At 47.9% G+C, this 23,886-nt stretch overlaps 1 protein-coding gene across 11 annotated transcripts in view; it reads left to right on the top strand.

Annotated features, from left to right (window-relative positions):
- Positions 1 to 23,595, top strand: part of FAM222B (family with sequence similarity 222 member B) — a 114,968-nt gene extending 91,373 nt beyond the window's left edge. For 6 of the 11 annotated variants that reach the window (XM_033181846.1, XM_033181850.1, XM_033181848.1 and 3 more), the window contains 2 exons: positions 8,711 to 8,832; positions 19,728 to 23,595. In XM_033181846.1, the coding sequence (XP_033037737.1) occupies positions 8,751 to 8,832; positions 19,728 to 21,334 (1,689 nt within the window). In that variant the 5' untranslated portion in view covers positions 8,711 to 8,750 and the 3' untranslated portion in view covers positions 21,335 to 23,595. The remainder of the gene's footprint in view (positions 1 to 8,710; positions 8,833 to 19,727) is intronic. The other 5 variants (XM_033181855.1, XM_033181854.1, XM_033181856.1 and 2 more) reach the window with 2 other exon arrangements.
- The last annotated feature ends 291 nt before the right edge of the window (positions 23,596 to 23,886 follow it).

Here is a 23,886-nt window from a genome sequence, read left to right as displayed (position 1 = left end):
GCCTGCTCCAGGTTACTACTTGATTCTCTTCAGCAGTTAAGAGTTGAATTCTGAAACACTTTCAGAGAGTAGTGCTAATGTTGATTTCTGGATCTAATTCTGGAAATACCAGCTGTAAAATTTTATTGGAATTTGCATTTAAGAAAACGTCGGACACCAATCAATTCTGTCCAGGAAAAAAAAAACAAAAAAGAAAAGAAAAAGAAAAATAGAAAAAGCCAGATGGTAATCAAAAGGTATAGGTAGTTTGAAGATTTTAAATAAAAGGCCTTCACTCAGCTGGCAGGCCTCTGGAGGATTACTTTATTCTCACATCTCCGCTTTCTAGAATATGTTGTGGGGAGAGGTTGTTTCATTCCTGTTTCATACAACTCTCATGACCTTGCCACAGTCTGAGCTCATTCTGTACCTTTTCTACCCTAGCAGGATCTGATTCTTTACGTCAGTGAACTGGTCAAGGGGCTTGTGGACTTTCTTAGTACTGGAGGAAGTCTTCTGGACAGGATGACAAATGGATCCCAGAATTATTATTATTATTTTTTTTGAGATGGAGGCTCAGTCTGTCACCCAGGCTAATTTTTGCTCCCTGTCCCCCACCAGAAGTTACCAGAGGTTTTATTAGAGTTCTGATGTCACACTCTCTGCTTTCCTGGGTGGCATCTGAAAAAGAACCACCTCTGCCTTCAGGGTAGGTTTGTGCCAGTAAGAAAACCTCAGCTTCAGGAATTCGCAACCAGCCTGGTCAACATGGCAAAACCCCATCTCTACTAAAAATTAGCCAAGTGGAGTGGCATGATCTCGGCTCACTGCAACCTCTGCCTTCTGTGCTCAGGTGATTCTCCTGCCTCAGCCTCTCGAGTAGCTGGGATTACAGGCACATGCCACCATGCGTGGCTAATTTTGTATTTTTGGTAGAGACAGGTTTTCGCCATGTTGGCTAGACTGGTCTCAAACTCCTGACGTAATATGATCCTGCCACCTTGGCCTCCCAAAGTACTTGGATTACAGGCGTGAGCCACTGTGGCTGGATCCCAGAATTTTATTTTATTTTTTTTCTTTTTTTGAGACCGAGTTTCACTCTTATTGCCCGAACTGGAGTGCAATGGTGTGATATAAGCTCATGGCAACCTCCACCTCTCAGGTTCAAGCAATTCTCCTGTCTCAGCCTGTCAAGTAGCTGGGATTACAGGCACCCACCACCATGCCCAGCTAATTTTTTGTATTTTTTTAGTAGAGACAGGGTTTCACCATGTTGGCCAGGCTGGCCCTGAACTCCTGACCTCAGGTAATCCACCCGCCTTGGCCTCCCAAAGTGCTGGGCCTCCCAAAGTGCTGGGCATGAGCCACCGTACCTGCCCTGCATCCCAGAATTCTTAAAGCAAGGGTCACAAATTATGGGCTGTAATCTTAGCAGTTGGTTTGATGCCAGTGAGAGTTCTAGAGTATTCTACACTTGCTGGAAGTTTCTTCTTGGAGCTGTAACCACGGAGGACTCCAAGCTCTGTTTCTTACTGGTTCACTCCCTCGTGCCCAAACCAAAAGTTGACTTTCTGGAGTCTTTACTGAATTCACCTCTTATCTTTACTTCTTTGTTTGCTATCGATAAATTCATTAATGCCTCTTTGCCATAGTTTAGCTGTTTTTTCTTTTGTTTTGAGACAGAGTCTCGCTCTGTCACCCAGGCTGGAGTGCAGTGGTATGATCTCGGCTCACTGCAGCCTCCGCCTCCCCAGTTCAAGCGATTCTTCTGCCTCAGCCTCCCGAGTAGCTGAGACTATAGGCACCCACCGCCACGCCCAGCTAATTTTTATATTTTTAGTAGAGACGGAGTTTCGCCATATTGGCCAGGCTGGTCTCGAACTCCTGACCTTGTGATCTGCCCATCTTGGCCTCCATAGTGCTGGGATTACAGACGTGAGCCACTGCACATGGCCCTAGCTGGTTTAATTCTCTCTGTTCTTTCTATTGAAATCCAAAGGTGTGGTTTGAGGGGCAATATGTTACAGGTCACTTCTTAGGATCCACATCCCTTACTCATCTCTTGGTTGCAGGTATCAGGATTTAATAGATATATGAGATTGCAGTAATCATTCAAACATTGGCTTCTTCTGGATTCATAAAGTTCCCTGAAGGAGGAGAAAAAAAGACAGATTGGTTATTTCCAAAAAATACAGGAAAAAAAATGCTATCTGCAAGACCACTGAGTGAATGTGTTTTTGTATCCCCATCATCAGAATATCAGCTATGCAGATGTGAATGTTTCTTAAGGTTGAGGTTTTTGGTTTATCAGTGATTTTTTTCCCCTTATTTTAAAATTATTTATAGAAATAATATACATGCCAAGGTATAAAGACAAAAAATTGCCCCAGATAGTAGTGGCTGTTCATGTTTTTTATGTTTTAGAGTATTTCTTTCCAGTCCTTTTTTAAAGCTGGTGAGGAGGGGAGGTTTTTTTTCTTTTTTAGACATAGTCTCGCACTGTTTCCTCGGCTGGAGTACAGTAGCACAATCTCAGCTCAGTGCAAACTCCACCTCCCAGGTTCAAGCGATTCTCCTGCCTCAGCCTCCTGTGTAGGATTGAGTAATCCTCCTGTAAGCTAGGATTACAGGTGTCCACCACCATGCCCAGCTAATTTTTTGTATTTTCAGTAGAGACGGAGTTTCACTATGTTGGCCAGGCTGGTCTCGAACTCCTGACCTTGTTATCTGCCTGCCTCGGCCTCCCAAAGTGCTGGGATGACAGGCTTGAGCCACCATGCCCAGCCAGTGTTGTTATTTTATATATGTTGTAAAATACTAAATATATGGTTTTCCTCCTGCTCTTGTTCACTTAACATTGATACACACATGAAGGTGAAAATAAGACTAATGATACTTGCTGGGTGCGGTGGCTCAAGCCTGTAATCCCAGGACTTTGGGAGGCCGAGGCGGGCGGATCACAAGGTCAGGAGATCGAGACCATCCTGGCTAACACAGTGAAACCCCGTCTCTACTAAAAAAAAAAGTACAAAAAACTAGCCGGGCGAGGTGGCGGGTACCTGTAGTCCCAGCTACTCGGGAGGCTGAGGCACGAGAATGGCGTGAACCCGGGAGGCGGAGCTTGCAGTGAGCTGAGATCCGGCCACTGCACTCCAGCTTGGGCGACAGAGTGAGACTCCGTCTCCAAAAAAAAAAAAAAAAAAAAAAAGACTAATGATACTCTACCTTCCTCAGTTATTCCTGTAGGTGTGTATCAGCGTTCAAAATCATAAAAGTTTAATATTTCAGAGACTGCAGTGTATGATTGAGGCCAACTGCAGAGTCCAAGAAAGCACCGTCTTATTTAGTGTTCAGAGTTTTCCTGTTATTTTATAAAGCCTTCTATATGCTGTCTGACCTTAGATTTAGCAGTCTTTTCATGTATCTATTTGTCTCTTAGAAGGCCAAGATGGGACTCTTACTAGCTAGGGAGCATGATTGCACCCTCTCCTTTAAAACAAACAAACAAACAAATAAATATATATATATATATATCGCTCAATCAAATTGCTTCTTTTTTTTTTTTTTTTGAGATGGAGTCTCACTCTGTCGCCCAGGCTGAGTGCAGTGGCCGGATCTTGGCTCACTGCAAGCTCCGCCTCCTGGGTTTACACCATTCTCCTGCCTCAGCCTCCCGAGCAGCTGGGACTACAGGCGCCCGCCACCAAGCCCGCCACCTCACCTGGCTAGTTTTCTGTATTTTTTAGGAGAGACGGGGTTTCACCGTGTTAGCCAGGATGGTCTTGATCTCCTGACCTCGTGATCTGCCTGTCTCGGCCTCCAAAAGTGCTGGGATTACAGGCTTGAGCCACCGCACCCGGCCCAAATTGCCTGTTAATCATAGACGTTGTGACCCTTAGAACCTACTGAATGTACTATTCAAAATGGAAACTGATATGGCCTGGAACTTTGGCTTATGCCTGTAATCCCAGCACTTTGGGAGGCCTAGGAGGCCAGGAGTTCGAGACCAGCCTGGCCAACATGGTGAAACCCCATCTCTACCAAAAATACAAAAGTTAGGTCCGGGTGTGGTGGCTCGCGCCTGTTATCCCAGCACTTTGGGAGGCTGAGGCAGGCGGATCACGAGGTCACAAGATTGAGACCATCCTAGCTAACATGGTGAAACCCGTCTCTACTAAAAATACAAAAAAATTAACCGGGCATGGTGGCACGCGCCTGTAGTCCCAGCTACTCAGGAGGCTAAGGCAGGAGAATGGCGTGAACCCGGGAGGCGGAGCTTACAGTGAGCCAGATCACGTCACTGTACTCCAGCCTGGGCGAGAGAGGAAGACTCTGTGTCAAAAAAAGAAAAAAAATTAGCTGTGCATGGTGGTGCATACCTGTAATCCCTGCTACTTGGGAGGCTGAGGCAGGAGAATCGCTCGAACATGGGAGGTGGAGGTTGCAGTGAGCCAAGATGGCACCACTGCACTCCAGCCTGGGTGATAGGCTGTCTGAAAGAAAGGAAACTGATAGAGCCTGGAGTTGAAGAGTGAGCACAGGCTTTGGGAAAAGTCAAATCTGGGTTTCAGTCCTGGGCTCTGCCATCATTAATAGATTAATGACATATATAGATTAAATGACAACCTCAGAGAATTACTAACAATCTGCCTTTTATATGGTCAACAGTTATTTATGGAGAGCCTAGTAAGTGTTAGTAGATGATGCTTTTCTAGATATAATAATGAACAAAACGAACCAAGGGTCTGTTCTTACAGAGTTTATATCCTGGTAGGGTGGAGAGAGATGGTCGTAAAACAGGTGGTAATGATGGTGGTAAAAACCGAGGGAAATAGAGGAGTTAGCAGCAGGAAGGACCACATGCCTGGGGTTAATTGTGTGGGAGGAATTGTTGTGTTCAGGGTCTCAGGATAGATTTTAAAAGAAAAAAGTGAGGGAAATAAGGATACTGCTTTAGACATGGAGGTCAAAGAAGCCCTCCCCTTAGGAAGTGACATTCAAGCAGAAACCTAAATGAAGTGAGGGAGCTAGAAAGACAAGTAGACATCTAGGGCAAGAACATTCCAGGCAGAGGGAATGGTAAGGACAAAGTCCTGAAGGTAGTGCGTTTGGCTTGTTGAAGGAGCTGCAGGGAGACCATGGTGACTGGAAGTAAGTCAGCAAGAGAGGGCAGGGTAGGTCAGAAGGTGAGGTCAGAGAATCAGTAGTAATAGATCATGGAGGGCCTTGGGGTCCATGTTAGCATTTTGTATTTTATTCTGAGATGGAAAGTCATTAGAGATATTTGAGCTGCTCTGACTTCCAGTTAAAAGAATTGACCAGGCGCAGTGGCTCACGTCTGTAATCTCAGCATTTTGGGAGGCCGAGGCGAGTGGATCACGAGGTCAACCATCCTGGCCAACAAGGTGAAACCCTGTCTGTACTAAAAATACAAAAATTGGCCGGGCCTGGTGGCACACGCTTGTAGTCCCAGCTACTCAGGAGGCTGAGGCAGGAGAATGGCTTGAACCCGGGAGGCGGAGGTTGCAGTGAGCTGAGATTGCGCCATTGCACTCCAGGCAGGCAACAGAGCGAGACTCCATCTCAAAAATAAAATAAAATAAAATAAAAGTTGCTGAATAGAGAATAGATTGGGTGATAAAGGGTAAGCGTGGAACAGACCATTTAGAAGGCTAATAGTAATCCCAGCTAGAGATGATGAGATCACGGGTGAAATCCCAGCTCGAGATGATGAGATGATGGGTGAAGTTTGTTACCTATTTCCAAGAAGGTTTGGGAGAGTCAATTAAGAAAACATCACCAAAGCCCCTCATACAGCCCATTTCACAGTTTTAGTTCCCAGTACTTGTTAATTCCCTTCCTTTCCTTGCAGTTTGCCTTCAGCTGTATTAGGACCTTAAGGGAGAAGTTATTATGTAAAGATCAGCATCCACGGCCGGGCGCGGTGGCTCAAGCCTGTAATCCCAGCACTTTGGGAGGCCGAGGCGGGCGGATCACGAGGTCAGGAGATCGAGACCATCCTGGCTAACGTGGTGAAACCCCGTCTCTACTAAAAAATACAAAAAACTAGCCGGGCGAGGTGGTGGGCGCCTGTAGTCCCAGCTACTCGGGAGGCTGAGGCAGGAGAATGGCGTAAACCCGAGAGGCGGAGCTTGCAGTGAGCCGAGATCCGGCCACTGCACTCCAGCCTGGGCGACAGAGTGAGACTCCATCTCAAAAAAAAAAAAGATAAGCATCCACAAGGGAAGGGATTGTGAGCAGTACTTCAGTCCCTGGACCCCAACAGAAGTCTTTTTTTTTTTTGAGAGAGAGTTTCACTCTTGTGGCCTGGGCTGGAGTACAATGGTGCAGCCTCTGCTCACTGCAACCTCTGCCTTCTGTGTTCAAGCAATTCTCCTGCCTCAGCCTCCTGAGTAGCTGGGATTACAGGCATGCGCCACCACACCCAGCTAATTTTGTATTTTTAGTAGAGACAGGGTTTCGCCACGTTGGCCAGGCTGGTCTCAAACTCACGTAATCTGCCCACTTTGGCCTCCCAAAGTGTTGGGATTACAGGTGTGAGCCACCGCGCCTGGCCAAGACTTTTATTTTTCTTGCACTGAAGTTGGCTCACTGTGTTCATTCTGTTTCCCACTCACCAGAGACCTTAAAAAGACTGAAGCTGTGCCAGAACTCTTGGACAGCTCTATTCTCATTAAGGCATTCAATCTTCCGTTCTTTCTGCAGTTGCTATCTTAAGATACAATTTGAGCAGCCTCTTTTACAAAGTATCTTTTCAGCTACCTGGTCTTGGAAGCTGGAGCCCTCTGATACTCATCATGACAAGGTAGTTTAATATACCTGAGAGAGCCCTCCAAAGAAAATAAAGAGGTTTTTGTCGTCTTTTTTTTAACTTTTGAGCTTTTCCCCCACTCCTTTTTTGCTATGATCTAAAGCCATAATTTCCCACCTTGATTTCTGAAATATGGGAAAAGAAGTTCGTGTCCTTATTTAGGAAAATCGTATCTCTGTTACATAAGGAGCTTGCATTGTTGACAGGGCTTCTTTCGCTACAGAAGGCCCCATCAGTGTCTGCTTGCTTGGGCTGTTATATCTTGGTTGGCAAACATCACTAATGAAACTCATGCCGTCTTGACGTGTCAGGATCGCCTGCACAGAGAGCTGCTGGCAGCCTGTCATCTCCTTGCTTTAGTCTGGGAGCAATGCAGTTCTTTTGATGGGTGGGGGGGCTAGTTCAGGAGGTCTAACTGCATGACAGGCAAATAGGAAGGGTGAATCCCCAGAAATTTGCCAACAGAGTTTGTTTTAACAGTGGTTAATTGTGCCTCCTAGGATGCTTTCCTCCTCCTTCCATTTAAAAGTGAGTTTGGCCGGGCGCGGTGCCTCATGACTGTAATCACAGCACTTTGGGAGGCTGAGGTGGGTGGACCACCTGAGGCCAGGAGTTTGAGACCAGCCTCACCAACATGGTGAAACCCCATCTCTACTAAAAATACAAAAATTGGCTGGGCATGGTGGCATGCGCCTGTAATCCCAGCTACTAGAGAGGCTGAGGGACGAGAATCGTTTGAACCCAGGAGTCAAGGATTGCAGTGAGCTGAAATTGCACCACTGCCCTCCAGCCTAGGGGACAGCAAGACTCTGTCTCAAAAAATAAATAAATAGGCCGGGCGCGGTGGCTCACGCCTGTAATCCCAACACTTTGGGAGGCCGAGGCGGGCGGATCACAAGGTCAGGAGATCGAGACCATGGTGAAACCCCGTCTCTACTAAAAAAAATACAAAAAATTAGCCGGGCGCGGTGGCGGGCGCCTGTAGTCCCAACTACTCAGGAGGCTGAGGCAGGAGAATGGCGTGAACCCGGGAGGCGGAGCTTGCAGTGAGCCGAGATCGCGCCACTGCACTCCTGCCTGGGCGACAGAGCGAGACTCCATCTCAAAAAAAATAAATAAATAAATAAATAAATAAATAAATAAAAGTAAGTTTACGGCCAGGTGCAGTGGCTCACACCTGTAATCCCAGCACTTTGGGAGGCCAAGGTGGGCGGATCAACTGAGGTCAGGAGTTCAAGACCAGCCTGGCCAACATGGTGAAACCCCATCTCTACTACAAATACAAAGAAATTATCTGGGTGTGGTGGTGGGCGCTTTTAATCCCAGCTACTCGGGAGGCTGAGGCAGGAGAATTGCTTGAACCTGGGAGGCAGAGGTTGCAGTGAGCCAAGATCGCGCCATTACACTCCAGCCTGGGCAACAGGAGTAAAACTCCATCTCAAAAAATTAAATAAAAGTTGGTTCATATTACTGGCTCACAAGTCAGACATTGGGTACCTTTGCAATCATATACTATGCTGTTTCTGAAAATGTGCGGCTGGTCTCCAACCAGGGCTATAAATGAGCTGGCTGAGCCAGGCCCTATGAGGGCCCACTCTCTTCAGGAATACTGAGACATTACAAATGCACCTGTACTTTCCAGTTGTATGACAGGTACTTTCCAGTTTTATTTCTCCCACCCATACGTCTGTGGTAACTGAAAAATCATTTTAACCATAGTGATATTTGACAGCAAATTGTCACAGATAAAGATGTAAGTATATTTTCAACCAACACACTGCTAATTAAATTGCTTTGTCTGTCTAAACTTGGGCCTCCTGCTACTCATATCCGGTGTTCCTACTGTCTTCTTCAAATGAGTTGCCCTGTGTTTCATGACCTTGTTTTTGTTCATTACAGTGTGAGCCACTGCCCCATGTTGTGTTGATGCCGGTCTGCCATGCTAGCCTGTCTGCCAGGGCCAGGTGACCTGTCCTTTCAGCTTCTTCCTCACACGCAGATGAACACTGGACTTCAGAAATGTAAGTAATCTGGATCCTAGGGAAGCATGTGTGGTTCTTTGTTTTTGTCTCTATGTTTGGGCTGTCCCTGAAGCACATCTGGAGTACATTGACCTTGAATTTTGACATTTTTCTTTCTTTCTTTCTTTTTTTTTTTTTTTTTTTGAGACGGAGTCTTGCTCTGTCGCCGGGGCTGGAGTGCAGTGGCCGGATCTCAGCTCACTGCAAGCTCCGCCTCCCGGGTTCACGCCATTCTCCTGCCTCAGCCTCCTGAGTAGCTGGGACTACAGGCGCCCGCCACCTCGCCCGGCTAGTTTTTTGTATTTTTTAGTAGAGACGGGGTTTCACAGTGTTCGCCAGGATGGTCTCGATCTCCTGACCTCGTGATCCGCCCGTCTCGGCCTCCCAAAGTGCTGGGATTACAGGCTTGAGCCACCGCGCCCGGCCTCTTTTTTTTTTTTAAGACTACGTCTTGCTCTTGTCACCCAGGCTGGAGTGCAATGACGCGATCTTGATCGGCTCTCTGCCACCTCTCCCTCCCAGGTTCAAGCAATTCTCTTGCCTCAGCCTCCCGAGTAGCTGGGATTACAGGTGCCCACCACCATGTTTGGCTAATTTTTGTATTTTTAGTAGAGACAGGGTTTCACCATGTTGGCCAGGCTGGTCTCGAACTCCAGATCTCAGGTGATCCCCCTAACTTGGCCTCCCAAAGTGCTTGAGCCACTGTGTCCAGCCAGTAGGGGTCTGCTCTAAATTCTGTAATCCCCCGATGTATATGAATTTTAATTGTTGCTGATAGCTTTCTGTTGAACAACAAAACCATAAAGAGCTTCAGAGGAAATATATATATATATATCACCCTTAAAAAAGGTGTTTCAGTTTGAACCTTCATGGGGAATTTCATGAAAACTCACAGTCCAGATTACTTACTGTATCTCTGAAATAAACTGTTCATGCTGTTCTCTTGTTTCAAACTCTCTGAGTACAGTCTACCATGGAAACAGACAGTTCCCTTTGGCTTTGCTGCCTGCCTTCTGAGCCAGTATGACTTTAGTTCGCAGGAAGTAAAGGAGCTTTTGCCCTCAGAAGAGATGGAGAGCTAGCTTTCTCAGTCTCTCTGGGCATTTTCCTGATAATACAGTTTCCAGAAGATGGAGCCTTTAAAATCTGTTATGATTCTTGTCTTAACTTTCTGGAATTGGGATTTTATCCTTCATATTTTCCCAGACTCCTTCCTACCTTCGCTCCCTGTAATACATGATCTGCAAGGAAAAGATTCTATTCTTGGCACATTACCATGTATAGTATCTTCAGGTGTAAAAACAGCCCTAAATTTGGAGTAGACCTTCCATTCAGAGCACAAAGGAGAAATCAGTGAGGCAGCTAGGCTTCCCTTTGATAGAAAAGGTGGCTCAGCACCTTAACTGAACCCCTTACGACAGGGGCTAACAAACTTTTTATGTAAAGCCTAGATAGCCAATAATTTTAGCTTTGTGGGCCATGTGGTCTCTGTTGCATCTACTCAACTCTGGCATTGTAGGGCAAAGGCAGCCACAGACAATAAACAAATGAGAGTGTCTGTGTTCCAATGAAACTTTTTACAAAAAAAACAGCAAATGGAGCAGGCACACAGGCTGTCGTTTGCCAGCCCCTGCCCTGTGAAATCATCATCAGAAGTTAAAAATGGTCCAGCCTTGGACTTCATTTCTTTGAGGGAGCATAAGACTCAGAGCCTGGCTAGTTCTGAAATTTGGCCAGTGAATCCAGCTCTATGTAATAGCTGAAGGTGGTAGTCCTCCTTCTACAGTTGGCTGACACAGTAAGGCAAGCTCTGCTATAGCTTTCTCAACCCAGCCTTTATCTTTTTTTTTGAGACGGAGTCTCACTGTCACCCATTCTGGAGTGCAGTGGTGCAATCTCAGCTCACTGCAAGCTCCGCCTCATGGGTTCACGCCATTCTCCTGCCTCAGCCTCCCGAATAGCTGGGACTACAGGCGCCTGCCACCACACCCAGCTAATTTTTTTTGTATTTTTAGTAGAGACGGGGTTTCACCATGTTAACCAGGATGGTCTCGATCTCCTGACCTTGTGATCCGCCCGCCTCGGCCTCCCAAAGTGCTGCGATTACAGGCGTGAGCCACCGCGCCTGGCCCCCTTTATCTTAGTAAGTGATGATTGGGTGATGAGGATGTTATGTTATACTCTCTAGCCATCCAAGTCAGCATCCTAACTGCATTGTGCCTGTTTCTGGGCTTCTGGGGACACAACTGGAGAGGGAACGTACTTAGAGGCATGCAATAAGGTGACAAAGATAAGCTTGCTTTTTTCTAGGTTCCTTAACGCACTCTGACAGCTTTACCCAAAGCTACGATATCAAGGGAAAAGCCATTTGGAGGACAGGCAAATTGGCAGCTTTATCTTGGTGTTCACTTTATTATTTATTCTTTTGTGTTTTTTTGAGATAGAGTTTTGCTTTGTTGCCTAGGCTGGAGTGCAATGGCGTGATCTCGGCTCAACGCAACCTCTACCTCCTGGGTTCAAGCGATTCTCTGCCTCAGCCTCCCGAGTAGCTGGGATTATAGGCATGCACTACCATGCCCAGCTAATTTTGTATTTTTAGTAGAGACAGAGTTTCTTCATGTTGATCAGGCTGGTCTCGAACTCGCGACTTCAGGTGATCCACCTGCCTTGGCCTCCAAAAGTGCTGGGATTACAGGCGTGAGCCACCACACCCAGCCCACTTTATTTTATTTTATTTATTTATTTGAGGTGGAGTTTTGCTCTTGTCGCCCAGGTTGGAGTGCAGTGGTGCCATCTTGGCTTACTGCAACCTCCGCCTCCTGAGTTCAAGTGATTCTCCTGCCTCAGCCTCCTAAGTAGTAGCTGGGATTACAGGCATGCGTTACCATGCCCGGCTAATTTTTGTATTTTTGGTAGAGATGGGGTTTCACCATCCTGGCCAGGCTGGTCTTGAACTCCCATCCTGTGTTACAGGCATTACTGCACCTCGGTGACTCATGGCTGTAACCCTGGCACTTTGGGAGGCCAAGGTGCGCAGATACCCTGAGGTCGGGACTTTGAGACCAGCCTGGCCAACATGGTGAAACCTCGTCTCTACTAAAAATACAAAAATTAGCCAGGCGTGGTGGTAGGCGCCAGTAATCCCAGCTACTTGGGAGGCAGAGGCAGGAGAATCTCTAGAACCCAGGAGGCGGAGGTTGTAGTGAGCTGAGATCTTGCCATTGCACTCCAGCCTAGGCGACACAGCGAGACTCCATCTCAAAAAAACTAAAAAAAGGCCGGAAGTGGTGGCTTACGCCTGTAATCCCAGCACTTTGGGAGGCCGAGGCAGGCGGATCACAAGATCAGGAGATTGAGACCATCCTGGCTAACATGGTGAAACCCTGTCTCTACTAAAAATACAAAAAATTAGCCGGGCGAGGTGGCGGGCACCTGTAGTCCCAGCTACTCGGGAGGCTGAGGCAGGAGAATGGCGTGAACCCAGGAGGCGGAGCTTGCAGAGATGATGCCACTGCACTCCAGCCTGGGCAACAGAACGAGACTCCATCTCAAAAAAAAAAAAAGATCTCTACTCCCTTCTCCCCAAAGCAGCTCCTGAGTAACCTCTGCTAACTACTGTCCCCAAATCTGGATTTGAGAATTGAGATATACGTCTTCCCTGGTTTTAGGCTCACATGTCCGTTTGGTAGACAAGGTGTTGGATCCTTTCCAACTCTCTTGTTGCTATCCATAAACACACCCACACCTTTGTAGAAGCAAGAACTTAATGGAAGCTTGTCTGCTGTATTCTTTTCTCCCCCAAAATGTGTAAGAAAAAAATCCTGTCATGTGACTTACAGCTGTTAGCATTAAACATTTACAGTTAAAGTGAGATAGAGCATAACCAGCAGCCAGGCAGCTGCTCAGAGCCCAGGCCCATCAGTAATAGAGACCTTAAAAACGGTTTTGTGGGCCAGGCGCAGCAGCTTATGTCTGTAATCCTCGCACTTTGGGAGGCCGAGGCAGGCGGATTGCCTGAGCTCAGGAGTTTGAAACCAGCCTGGGCAACACCTGTGAAACCCCGTCTCTAATAAAAAATACAAAAAATTTGGCCAGCCGCAGTGACTCATGCCTGTAATCCCAGCACTTTGGGAGGCCGAGGTGGGCAGATCATGAGGTCAGGAGATCGAGACCATCCTGGCTAACACGGTGAAACCCCATGTCTACTAAAAATACAAAAAATTAGCCGGGCGTGGTGGCGGGCACCTGTAGTCCCAGCTACTCGGGAGGCTGAGGCAGGAGAATGGTGTGAACCCAGGAGGCAGAGCTTGCAGTAAGCCGAGATCGCGCCACTGCACTCCAGCCTGGGTGACACAGCGAGACTCGGTCTCAAAAAAAAAAAAAAAAAATACAAAAAATTAGCCAGGCATGGCGGCGGGAGCCTGTAGTCCTAGCTATTCAGGAGGCTGAGGCAGGAGAATTGCCTGAACCGGTAGGCAGAGGTTGCAGTGAGCCAAGATCATGCTACTGCACTCTAGCCTGGGCAACAGAGGGAGATTCCCATCTCAAAAAACAAACAAACAAAAAATGTTTTATGATTCTGCTATCAGCCTTTCTCTGCTGTCCATCCTCAGGAGGGTCTTATAAGTTGCTAGGAACACAAAGTGTGATGTCTGGTGGAGTGGGATGGGTACAGGGGTTTATAGTTTAATGTACTTATAACGTAAATACAGTCAGCATGAGCAGGATTGGTGGACCGGGGTCAGGAGAAGAGAAATGTGGCTTCTTGCCCCAGCACTGTAAGTCATCTGGCTAAATGGCTTTTACCCAGACTTCAGCTGCCATAAGTTCAGAATCACAGGGTTGATCCCTTATAGCTTTTTCTGTTCTCCTCTTCCTTTTCTATGTGTGTAGGAGACTGTAATGTTCTTCCTAACCCAGATTTGTGATTTGCCAGAGGGCTGGCTGGATGAATTAAAGAACATCTTGGCTTGGGGTTAGGTTAGTTGGTGTCAGAAGGATGGCCTCCTACAGCTTTTCTAGATCATATATTCCATGATGTCACTTCCTTGGAGAGTCCTTAGCCATTTTGAAACTTTGTACTCGGAAGTTTTGTTTTTCTTTGATCCATCTTCCCCCAGTGCCTCAGAAAATGAGTGATTTTGAAATTTTTTCTTTTTTCTTTTTTCTTTTTGAGATGGAATTTAACTCTATTTTTCTTTTTCTTCTTTTTTTTTTTTTTTTTGAGATGGAGTCTCGCTCTTTCACCCAGGCTAGAGTACAGTGGCACGACCTTGGCTCACCGCAAGCTGCTGCTTCTGGGTTCACGCCATTCTTCCACCTCAGCCTCCCGAGTAGTTGAGACTACAGGCACCCACCACCACACCCGGCTAATTTGTTTTTGTGATTTTAGTAGAGACAGGGTTTCACCATGTTAGCCAGGAAGGCCTCGATCTCCTGACCTCGTGATCTGCCCACCTCGGCCTCCCAAAGTATTGGGATTACAGGCATGAACCACAGCGCCCGGCTGGAGTTTCGCTCTTGTTGCGCAGGCTGGAGTGCAATGGCGTGATCTCGACTCACCACAACCTCTGCCTCCGGGGTTCAGGCGATTCTTCTGCCTCAGCCTTCTGGAGTAGCTGGGATTACAGACATGCGCCACCACGCCTGGCTAATTTTGTATTTTTAGTAGAGACGGGGTTACTCCATGTTGGTCAGGCTGGTGTTGAACTCCCAACCTCAGGTAATCCGCCTGCCTCGGCCTCCCAAAGTGCTGGGATTACAGGCATGAGCCACTGCACCCGGCTTTTTTTTTTTTTTTTTTTTTGAGATGGAGTCTCCCTCTCTTGCCCAGACTGGAGTGCAGTGGCACAATCTTGGCTCACTGCAACCTCCACCTCCTGGATTAAAGCAGTTCTTCTGCCTCAGTCTCTCCAGTAGCTCGGACTACAGGCATGCGCCACCGGAAATTTTTTCTTTCTTAATCCTCAGCCTCTGCTCTATATTTCTCCTTCTCAGGATCACAATATAGTAATGGCTCTCCAAATATTTACTGTTTGAATGGCTGAAATGATAAAAGGTCCTTGGTCTTTAAACCATCTTTAGATAACAACTTTGACCTCCGTCCATGGCAGAGCACTGGGGCTCTGGGGACAAATGCCAAAATTTCCTTCTTTTACTGCTTCTTTATATGCATATCTGCCCCCTAGTGGAGGGACCTTTAAATGGCAGATTGACCCAATGACTGGATAAACTCATAGAAATAATAGCTAACATTTGTCAAGTTGCTACCATGTGCCAGGCACTATATTGAATATTTTCACATATGTTCTCACTCATTCCTCAAAAATTCTGTATGGAAGACTCTCTTGTCTTTGTCACAAAGATAAGGCATAGAGGGTTTGTCACTTGCCAGTGCCACATGACTGTCCTATGACTGGCCCGTACTCAGCTCAGACTACAAAATCTGTGTTTCAAATACATTGCCTGTGCCTCTCTGCCTGCAGATAGAGGTTCCTGCTACCTATGTTACCTGTGCCCTCTGACCTTCAAAATAGAAGGATGAACAGAGAGGTCTCCATTGGGAGGACTGGATTTCAGGCAGAATATTTCCTCCAGTCCATCCTGGAATAGACAGCAGTGCTTTCTGTTACATTTAACTCTCAGGCTGAAGGCCAGGGTGTCCTGCAGTTGGGGCTTCCTTAGTTTTCTTTGTGTTGCCTGTGGTCATACTCAGCCACATCTACTATCCTTGAATAATAACTATTGACCATCATAGTTCCTGTTCACATAGCATTTTCATTGAAATGAAAATGCTCATTTAGTGAAAATGTTCACTGACTCTCTTGATCTTAGTAATTCTGTGAAGTAGGAGAGCAGAATTCATCCCTGTTGATAACTGAGGAATGACAGGCTCTCAGTATGGGCAGATGATGAAGCTAGTACTTGAATACAGGTTTTTCTAACCCTTTACAAACTACAGATTTCCTATTCCCTACATTGTCTATGTCTCTGTTTTTTTTTTTTTTTTGAGACGGAGTCTCGCTCTGTTGCCCAGGCTGGAGTGCAGTGGCGCGATCTCGGCTCACTGCAAGCTCCGCCTCCTGGGTTCACACCGTTCTCCTGCCTCAGCCTCCCGACTAGCTGGGACTGCAGGCGCCTGCCACCACGCCCGGCTAATTTTTTGTATTTTTAGTAGAGACGGGGTTTCACCGTGTTAACTGGGATGGTCTCGATCTCATGACCTTGTCATCCGCCTGCCTCGGCCTCCCAAAGTGCTGGTATTACAGGCGTGAGCCACCACGCCCGGCCTATATGTCTCTATTAATGACACTATTGGTACAAGCTATTTAAGTAAGTTGCTTACAAAGCTGTGGTATCTGTGTTGACTGTGTAGTTATGGAAATACATTACAGAAGAAAATAAGTAGTCAGGGTGTCTGTGTAGGGGCTGTGATAAGTGTTGAGAAAACTTTTTTTTTTTTTGAGATGGAGTCTTGCTCTGTCGCCCAGGCTGGAGTACAGTGGCATGATCTCAGCTCACTGCTGCAAGCTCCGCCTCCCGGGTTCAGGCCATTCTCCTGCCTCAGCCTCCCAAGTAGCTGGAACTATAGACACCCACCACCACACCTGGCTAATTTTTTTGTTTGTTTTTGTATTTTTCATAGAGACAGGGTTTCACTGAGTTAGCCAGGATGGTCTCGATCTCCTGACCTCATGATCTGCCCGCCTCAGCCTCCCAAAGTGCTGGGATTACAGGCGTGAGCCACTGCGCCCAGCCGCTTTTTTTTTTTTTTTTTTTTTTTTAGACAGAGTCTTACTCTTGCCCAGGTTGGAGTGCAGTGGTGCCATCTTGGCTCACTGCAACCCCCGCCTCCCAGGTTTAAGCAATTATCTGCCTCAGCCTCCTGAGTAGCTGGGATTACAGGCACCTGCCACCATGCCTGGCTAATTTTTTGTATTTTTTTTGGTAGAGATGGGGTTTCTCCATCTTGGCCAGGCTGGTCTTGAACTCCTGACCTCTGATCCACTCACCTCAGCCTCCCAAAGTGCTGGGATTACAGGTGTGGCTCACACATCTCAGCCACCAGGCCCAGCTGAGAAAACCTTTTTTTTTTTTTTTTTTTTTTTTGACATGGAGTCTCGCTCTGTCGCCCAGGCTGGAGTGCAGTGGCACAATCTTGGCTCACTGCAACCTCCACCTGCCAGGTTCAAGCAATGCTCCTGCCTCAGCCTCCCAAGTAGCTGGGATTACAGGTGCACTCCACCATCCGCAGCTAATTTATTGTATTTTTAGTAGAGACAGGGTTTCACCATGCTGGGCAGGGTAGTCTTGAACTCCTGACCTCATGATCCACCCACTTTGGCCTCCCAAAGTGCTGGGATTACAGGCTTGAGCCACCGCGCCCAGCGGAAAACTTTTTTTTTTTAAGGGTTAGGCTGAAGTCTGGTATGTGAGGTAGATGGTGCTGTATTCCCAGAATGACACCCCTTTTTTGTTCAATACACTGTACTCATCTTTGGGGTTCTTCCTTAACAAAGCTACTGTAGCCTTGTGGCCACTCTCCCTACCCTCATTTCACTTTATTTCTGAATCATTTGACAGCCCTCTTTACCACTGTCAGTATCAGTGGAGACAGGACAAAGAAAACTGATCAATGTGGATAAGTGCCCCTTCCATACTCCTGCATGAGGCCAAGCTTCCCCCTTGCCTCTGCTAGAAAAAAACCTCAGAGTTGGTACTAACTTGGAACAAAGGGACTCTTCTATTCATCAAGGTACTATACGACTTCTAGTTGGATTTCAAGGGGAGAAGCCCACCAGCATGAAGGTGGGTTAGGTTTAAAGCACTGTGCTAGGAGTATCATATGAGATTTTGACTAATAAGACAGCTAGGTACAGTGGTTGACCAAGGCAGCTTCTATTGGAATTCTGGTGTCTTGAGTTTAGGGACTTTCTCTTAATCCGTGATCCCAGACTTTTTTTTGCCAGTATTTGAAAGCACAGACCTGTCTGGGGGGCTGGGGATGCCTGGCCCTTTTTGCTCAGATCTGCTTGTGATCATGGGCCCAAATCTCTCTGCCCCTCCTGACTTAAGCTTTCTTTTCCTGCTTTCCAGAGCAGGAGTTTCTAAGCTGTTGCTAACCAGCATTATCACCAAACAAAGGCAGCTGTACCCATTTTCCTTCTAATACCCTCATTAGCCTACCTCTGTTCTACGTGATGCCCAGTGACATGACTTTGAATGGGATCTCCTTTGGGCCAAGGCCACCTGAGGCCACAAGCTGGGCATTCAGTCAGATTAGTCGTTGGCGTATCCTCCTGCCTTTTGCAAGGGGAGGAAGTAAAGAGAGAGTCAGCTAGCTGAACCTGGGCTTCTAGCCAAGCCAGTTCTGCTTCGGGCAGTTTGTGTACTCATTCAGCAAGCATTTATTAGGCACCTTTTGTGTATACTCAGGGGAGACCCTCCCTCAGAGACAGAGAGAGTGGAGCGGAGCCCCCTTGCAGGAGCTTGGCATCCTTAAAGAGCCCTTGTTCTCGGAACCTTTTCCTTTTTGACTGGAAGCCGGACATCCGCTGAGCCCCCTGATGGGAGGCAGCAGGAGATGGGAACAAAGAGACTGTTAACATTAATGAGGCACACCAAGTGGGCATTTCCGCAGTCTCCAAAGGAAGGCAGGTTTTTCCTCTTTCTTTTTGGAAAGTGACAGCTGACATGGACCAAATACAGACTATTTTTGGCTCTCAGGACTGAAAGGACTGAAAGATGCTCTGAATCCTTTCTTCTCAATTCCCTCCCTGCTGCCCTGTCATTATTATCTTCCTTCTCAAGCAAATAAATAAAGCCTTTGATCCTCACCCAGTCAGGCATAGAGTGAACTGTAAATAAAAGTGAACTTGTGACATGGGGAAGGGGAGAGATGTTGGCAGCTTATTCCTCTGCTCCTGAAAGGAAGCATTCTGTCTACTGTTCCAGGGTGCCCACCCAGTGGGCAAAGCCCCCCAGCTGCCAAGATGCAAGGGAAAGCTGATGCCTCATTGTTCCCTGCAGACTAAAGAGTCATAGCTCTGGGTACCCTCTAGACTGAAGGGCCACCACGGCCCTGACAAGGAGCTTTGCTTAGAACTTTCTACCCCCAGGCCACATGGGCTGGTAGAGTTCCAGACCCTGCATTTCTCTCTCTCTTTTTTTTTTTTTTTTCTTTTTCTGAGACAGAGTCTTGCTCTGTTGCCCAGGCTGGAGTGCAGTGGTGCAATGTCGGCTCACTGCAACCTTCGCCTCCTGGGTTCAAGCAAGCAATTCTCCTGCCTCAGCCTCCCAAGTAGCTGGGATTACAGGTGCCTGCCACCCTGCCTGGCTAATTTTTGTATTTTTAGTAGAGATGGGGTTTCACTAAATACATGGGGTTTGCCCAGGCTGGTCTTGAATTTCTGACTTCAGATGATCCACCCCCCTTGGCCTCCCAAAATGCTGGGATTTACAAGCGTGAGCTACGGTGCCCAGCGACCCTGCATTTCTATGTATGGGGAGAACTCTGGGTTACCTGAGAATTGACCAAATTCTGGTTCTCCAAGATACGAGACTTCGAAAGATGCTTTGCTGTTCTGATCTCTACTTACCTCATTTATAAAATGGAAATGATGGTAGTGCCTGCTTCTAGAGCAATAGTGAGGATTCACTGAGATGGCTTGTCACCTAGCACAAGACCTGGCCCACTATAAGCACTTACTGCACACTAGCAGTGCTTGTTAATATGAAGACTGAAGCTGGGTTTAGAATGAAGGCTACCAATGACAACCTAGTCACTTCCCCACCCTACCCCAGGCCCTCAAAAGGGGAATGTAGAAGGGCTGGTTGCCTTGGCACTGATGAGCTCCCTCTCCCTCTTTGCTCTCCTTCCCATTCTCTCTCTCTAGGGGACACTACACAGAAAATGAGAACTGCTCACTATCCTACCCCAGCCGAATTGGATGCATATGCTAAGAAGGTCGCAAACAACCCACTGACTATAAAAATCTTCCCCAACAGTGTGAAGGTTCCCCAGCGGAAACACGTTCGTCGTACTGTGAACGGCCTCGACACATCAGCCCAGCGCTACAGCCCCTACCCGACACAGGCTGCCACCAAGGCAGGCCTGCTTGCCATTGTCAAAGTGCCAGCCAAAAGCATACTCAAGGACTTTGACGGCACCCGAGCCCGGTTGCTCCCTGAGGCCATCATGAACCCCCCAGTGGCACCGTATGCTACTGTGGCACCCAGCACTTTAGCCCACCCCCAGGCCCAGGCTCTGGCCCGCCAGCAGGCCCTGCAGCATGCACAGACCCTGGCCCATGCCCCTCCCCAGACGCTGCAGCACCCTCAGGGTATCCCGCCACCCCAGGCACTGTCCCACCCTCAGAGCCTCCAGCAGCCTCAGGGCCTGGGCCACCCTCAGCCCATGGCCCAAACCCAGGGCTTGGTCCACCCTCAGGCCCTGGCTCACCAGGGTCTCCAGCACCCCCACAATCCCTTGCTGCATGGAGGCCGGAAGATGCCAGACTCAGATGCCCCCCCGAATGTGACCGTGTCTACCTCAACTATCCCCCTTTCAATGGCGGCCACTCTGCAGCACAGCCAGCCCCCGGACCTGAGTAGCATCGTGCACCAGATCAACCAGTTTTGCCAGACGAGGGCAGGCATCAGCACTACCTCAGTGTGTGAGGGCCAGATCGCCAATCCCAGCCCCATTAGTCGCAGTCTGCTCATCAATGCAAGCACCCGGGTGTCGACCCACAGCGTCCCCACACCAATGCCTTCATGTGTGGTCAATCCCATGGAGCACACCCATGCGGCCACTGCCGCGTTGCCTGCTGCAGGTCCTGTCAACCTGCCCACAGGCATCTCTCGCGCCCCCACTGGCTACCCTAGCGACCTCAAGCCAGTCACCTGGAACCAGCACCAGCTGGCCCACCTACAACAGATGTGCAGCGAGGCTGGTGGGACGCCAGCCCCTGGCCTGACAGGCAAGCATGCAGCAGGACGCGAGTTGGCAGGGCCTGGCTTTGTGGGCAAGGCCCCTGCCTACCCGCAAGAACTCTGCCTGGCGCCGTCCTTCCATCTGAAGCCACCCCTGGAAAAGCCGACCCCATCCCCACCAGTCAACGGCATGGCAGCCCCATTGGCCTACCCCAATGGTCACTACTTCCAACCCCTGTGGAACAACATTCTGCCCACTCCCAATAGCGACAGCTCGGGGTCTCAGGACCTCGCCATGCCGTTCCACGGTGGGCAGCCCACAGGTGCACCCCTCGACTGTGCGGCAGCTCCCGGGGCCCACTACCGAGCAGGGACCGGGGGCGGTCCAGTGGCAAGCCAGAACAGCTTGATGCAAACAGTGGATTACCTAAGTGGGGATTTCCAACAGGCCTGCTTCCGAGAACAGAGCCTGGCCATGCTGAGCAAGGCCCACCGAGCCCCTGGCAACCGAGCCCCCGATCCCACAGAGAGTCGAAGTCTTCATATCCAGCACCCAGGGTATAGATAGGTAGCCCTGCTGCCCTCCACGTGCAACACATCATACATCACCCTCCTAGGTTTAGTCTTTTAAGTAACTGGATAGTTTCAAGGTTTCACTGCTCCAGTGTGATCATTCTTAGATGTCTAAGAAAGGGAATTTGGTGGGATCTAACTGGGGACAGAAGGGGTCCTCTCATCCTCCCCTCCAGCAACTTTTGGTTTTATGTTAGAAGCTAACCCCAAGCTCAGGATCTTCTCTCCACTGACTGCCTGTCAGCTATTCTCCCCACCTTGGCCATTTCCAGCCAGCTCCCAGCCATCTTTTCTTGAACCTCTTCCTGTTTCCCTTAGGATGACTGAGGTGTGGGCTGAGGGAATGCCCTAGTTGAGGTAGTGGAGGTGCTCAGGCCCCTAAGCCAGACCTCTACCTGTTGCTACTGCCCTTCCCCTCCCCCCAGGACTAAGAAGCAAGATTTCCCAAGTGCTCTGAAAGCTAATTCCTTATTTACCCAAAGATCTCAAATCAAAGCTGATCCAGTCTTCATGTCCTTCCAGTTCCTTTCCATTCCTTAAGGCTTTGTTTTGTGTCTATATTGATCCCACAGCCACTGCACTTGGCCATGCCACACTTGATCTCAAGGGCATCTTGGAAGTATTTGACCGTTTCGTGAGATATGGGGGAAAAAAGTCTTTGTAATGGCATCTTGGTTCCAGACTCCCCTTTCCAAACCTAGAAAAATACAACATACCCAAGTATACCCAAGATCCCTTTCTTACTGTTGGCTGTCCCCTAACTCACCTGCCCACAGCCTCTATCCTTTCCCCTTCAACAAAAACAAAACCTACCTTGAGGAATTAGGTAGGTAAGGAATGATCACATTGGAGTTTGGGATTAAAAACACCAAAAAAAAAAAAAAAAATTTGGTTCTCTCTACACTGGCTAAGAATATTGCTCTACACTGTAAGTTTTAAATGTTACGTTTCTGTATGAATGTAGTGTGGGTTTGAGTAGCATTGTGTGTGAGTGGCCCCACAGGTACATTCACCCTCTAGTGCAGCCCCTCAGTTTAATGAAGAAAAAAAAAAACAACACAAAGCCTTAAGCTCTTTGAATACTTCCTTTACCAAATGAGCATGGTTCTAACACCTGGAGATGGGCCTACATTGGAAACAGCCCCTCCTGCCCTCTGTCCATTCTTAGAGCATACCTTCATCCACTCCATGCTCAGCACGTCTCATCCCAAGTGACAGTTGGCTAGAAACACTTTTCTGTGATTTTAAGCTTAGATTGTTTTGTTATAAATTTTTGCACCCTTCTGTTAAAGATCAGAATGGGCTTTTTTATTTTTCACAGATGAAATAAGCCCTCACCTTTCCTCTTGTCTCTGGCAAATGTCAGCTGATGGTTCTTATTTAAGGTTTTGCATTTTGTTCACAATCCACTACTGTTCGTTAGCCAGAAATTCTCTAGTGATCTGGAGCAATGTGACTGAAGACCAGTTTTTAAGTTATGTGTTGGCAAGTTGCCTTATATTTAAAAGGAAAAAGGAAAAAAAAAAAAAAAAGCCTGATTGTGTTATGCCAAATGATAGCAACATGAAGTCCTAATTTATTGTTCCCAATTGTTTTTCTGCTGTCTGTGAACACTGGTACCTCCCTGTCCGGAGCCCTCAGGAGCACCTGCAGCTTCTGGCTCAATGCCTTCTCCCAAGGTGTTGGCCACCACCTCACCCAGGGCCCTCTTCCAGTTCCTGCTTTTCTGAGTCAGATTTAAAGAGTACCACTGTCTTCCCCCTATCCCTTGCTTGATCTCCAAAACAGATACTCTTGGCTGTATTTTTTTTTCCTCCCCAGTACTTCTCCCTGAAAGGTGAGCTGCCATTTTAGGAAATTGGACCAGACACCAACTTGGGGGCTTTAAGTCAACCTCAAACCCATCTCTTCCTGTGTAGGGGTGCAAGTCTTTGAAACTCTCACTCCCACCCCTAGTCTGCATGGAAAATGTACTGTGATCCCCTTGCCGCCTACTGCCCTCGCCTTTGGTGTGAGATATTCCCTCTATCGGAGTTCAGCCTGAGTCCCTCTCCCCTCTGCCAGCCAACCCCCAGCCAGCAATAAGGGTCCAAGCCAGGGCCTCCTCTCCACACTCCCTGTCTCCATCCCACACTACCCTAGGGAATACCTGGATTCCCCACTCTATCCACATACTGTAGCATTCATTCTCCATCTCTCACCTCACCTGTGGTGGTTTATGGGTGTGATGGGGTTTTTAAGATTATTATAAACCAGTAAAAGGAAAAAAACCTTGTTTTCTGACCTTGTTCTATTCATTTACTGCTGTGAATGTTAGATGTAACTTTTTCTTCTAACAGTTTCTAACATACCTCGCTTTCTAGGAATAATTCCTTATTTTTAAAAGGGGGACCCCTGTAATATGCATCCCACCCAGAAGCCATCTCCAAATCCATTGTTTCAGGCTAGGTGCTGTGGTGATAGTAGACAGTTCTTCAATGAAACCCTGGACACAGGGTACCCAGCTGACAGGCCCTCTCCCCGAGCAGGAATGCTATGGGCTTACTG

The sequence above is a fragment of the Trachypithecus francoisi genome, unplaced genomic scaffold, assembly GCF_009764315.1.
Source record: "Trachypithecus francoisi isolate TF-2019V2 unplaced genomic scaffold, Tfra_2.0 Lachesis_group20, whole genome shotgun sequence".
NCBI lineage: Eukaryota > Metazoa > Chordata > Mammalia > Primates > Cercopithecidae > Trachypithecus > Trachypithecus francoisi.
The sequence above is the reverse complement of the archived record's forward strand: the minus strand, read 5'-3'. Positions and strand labels throughout refer to the sequence as shown.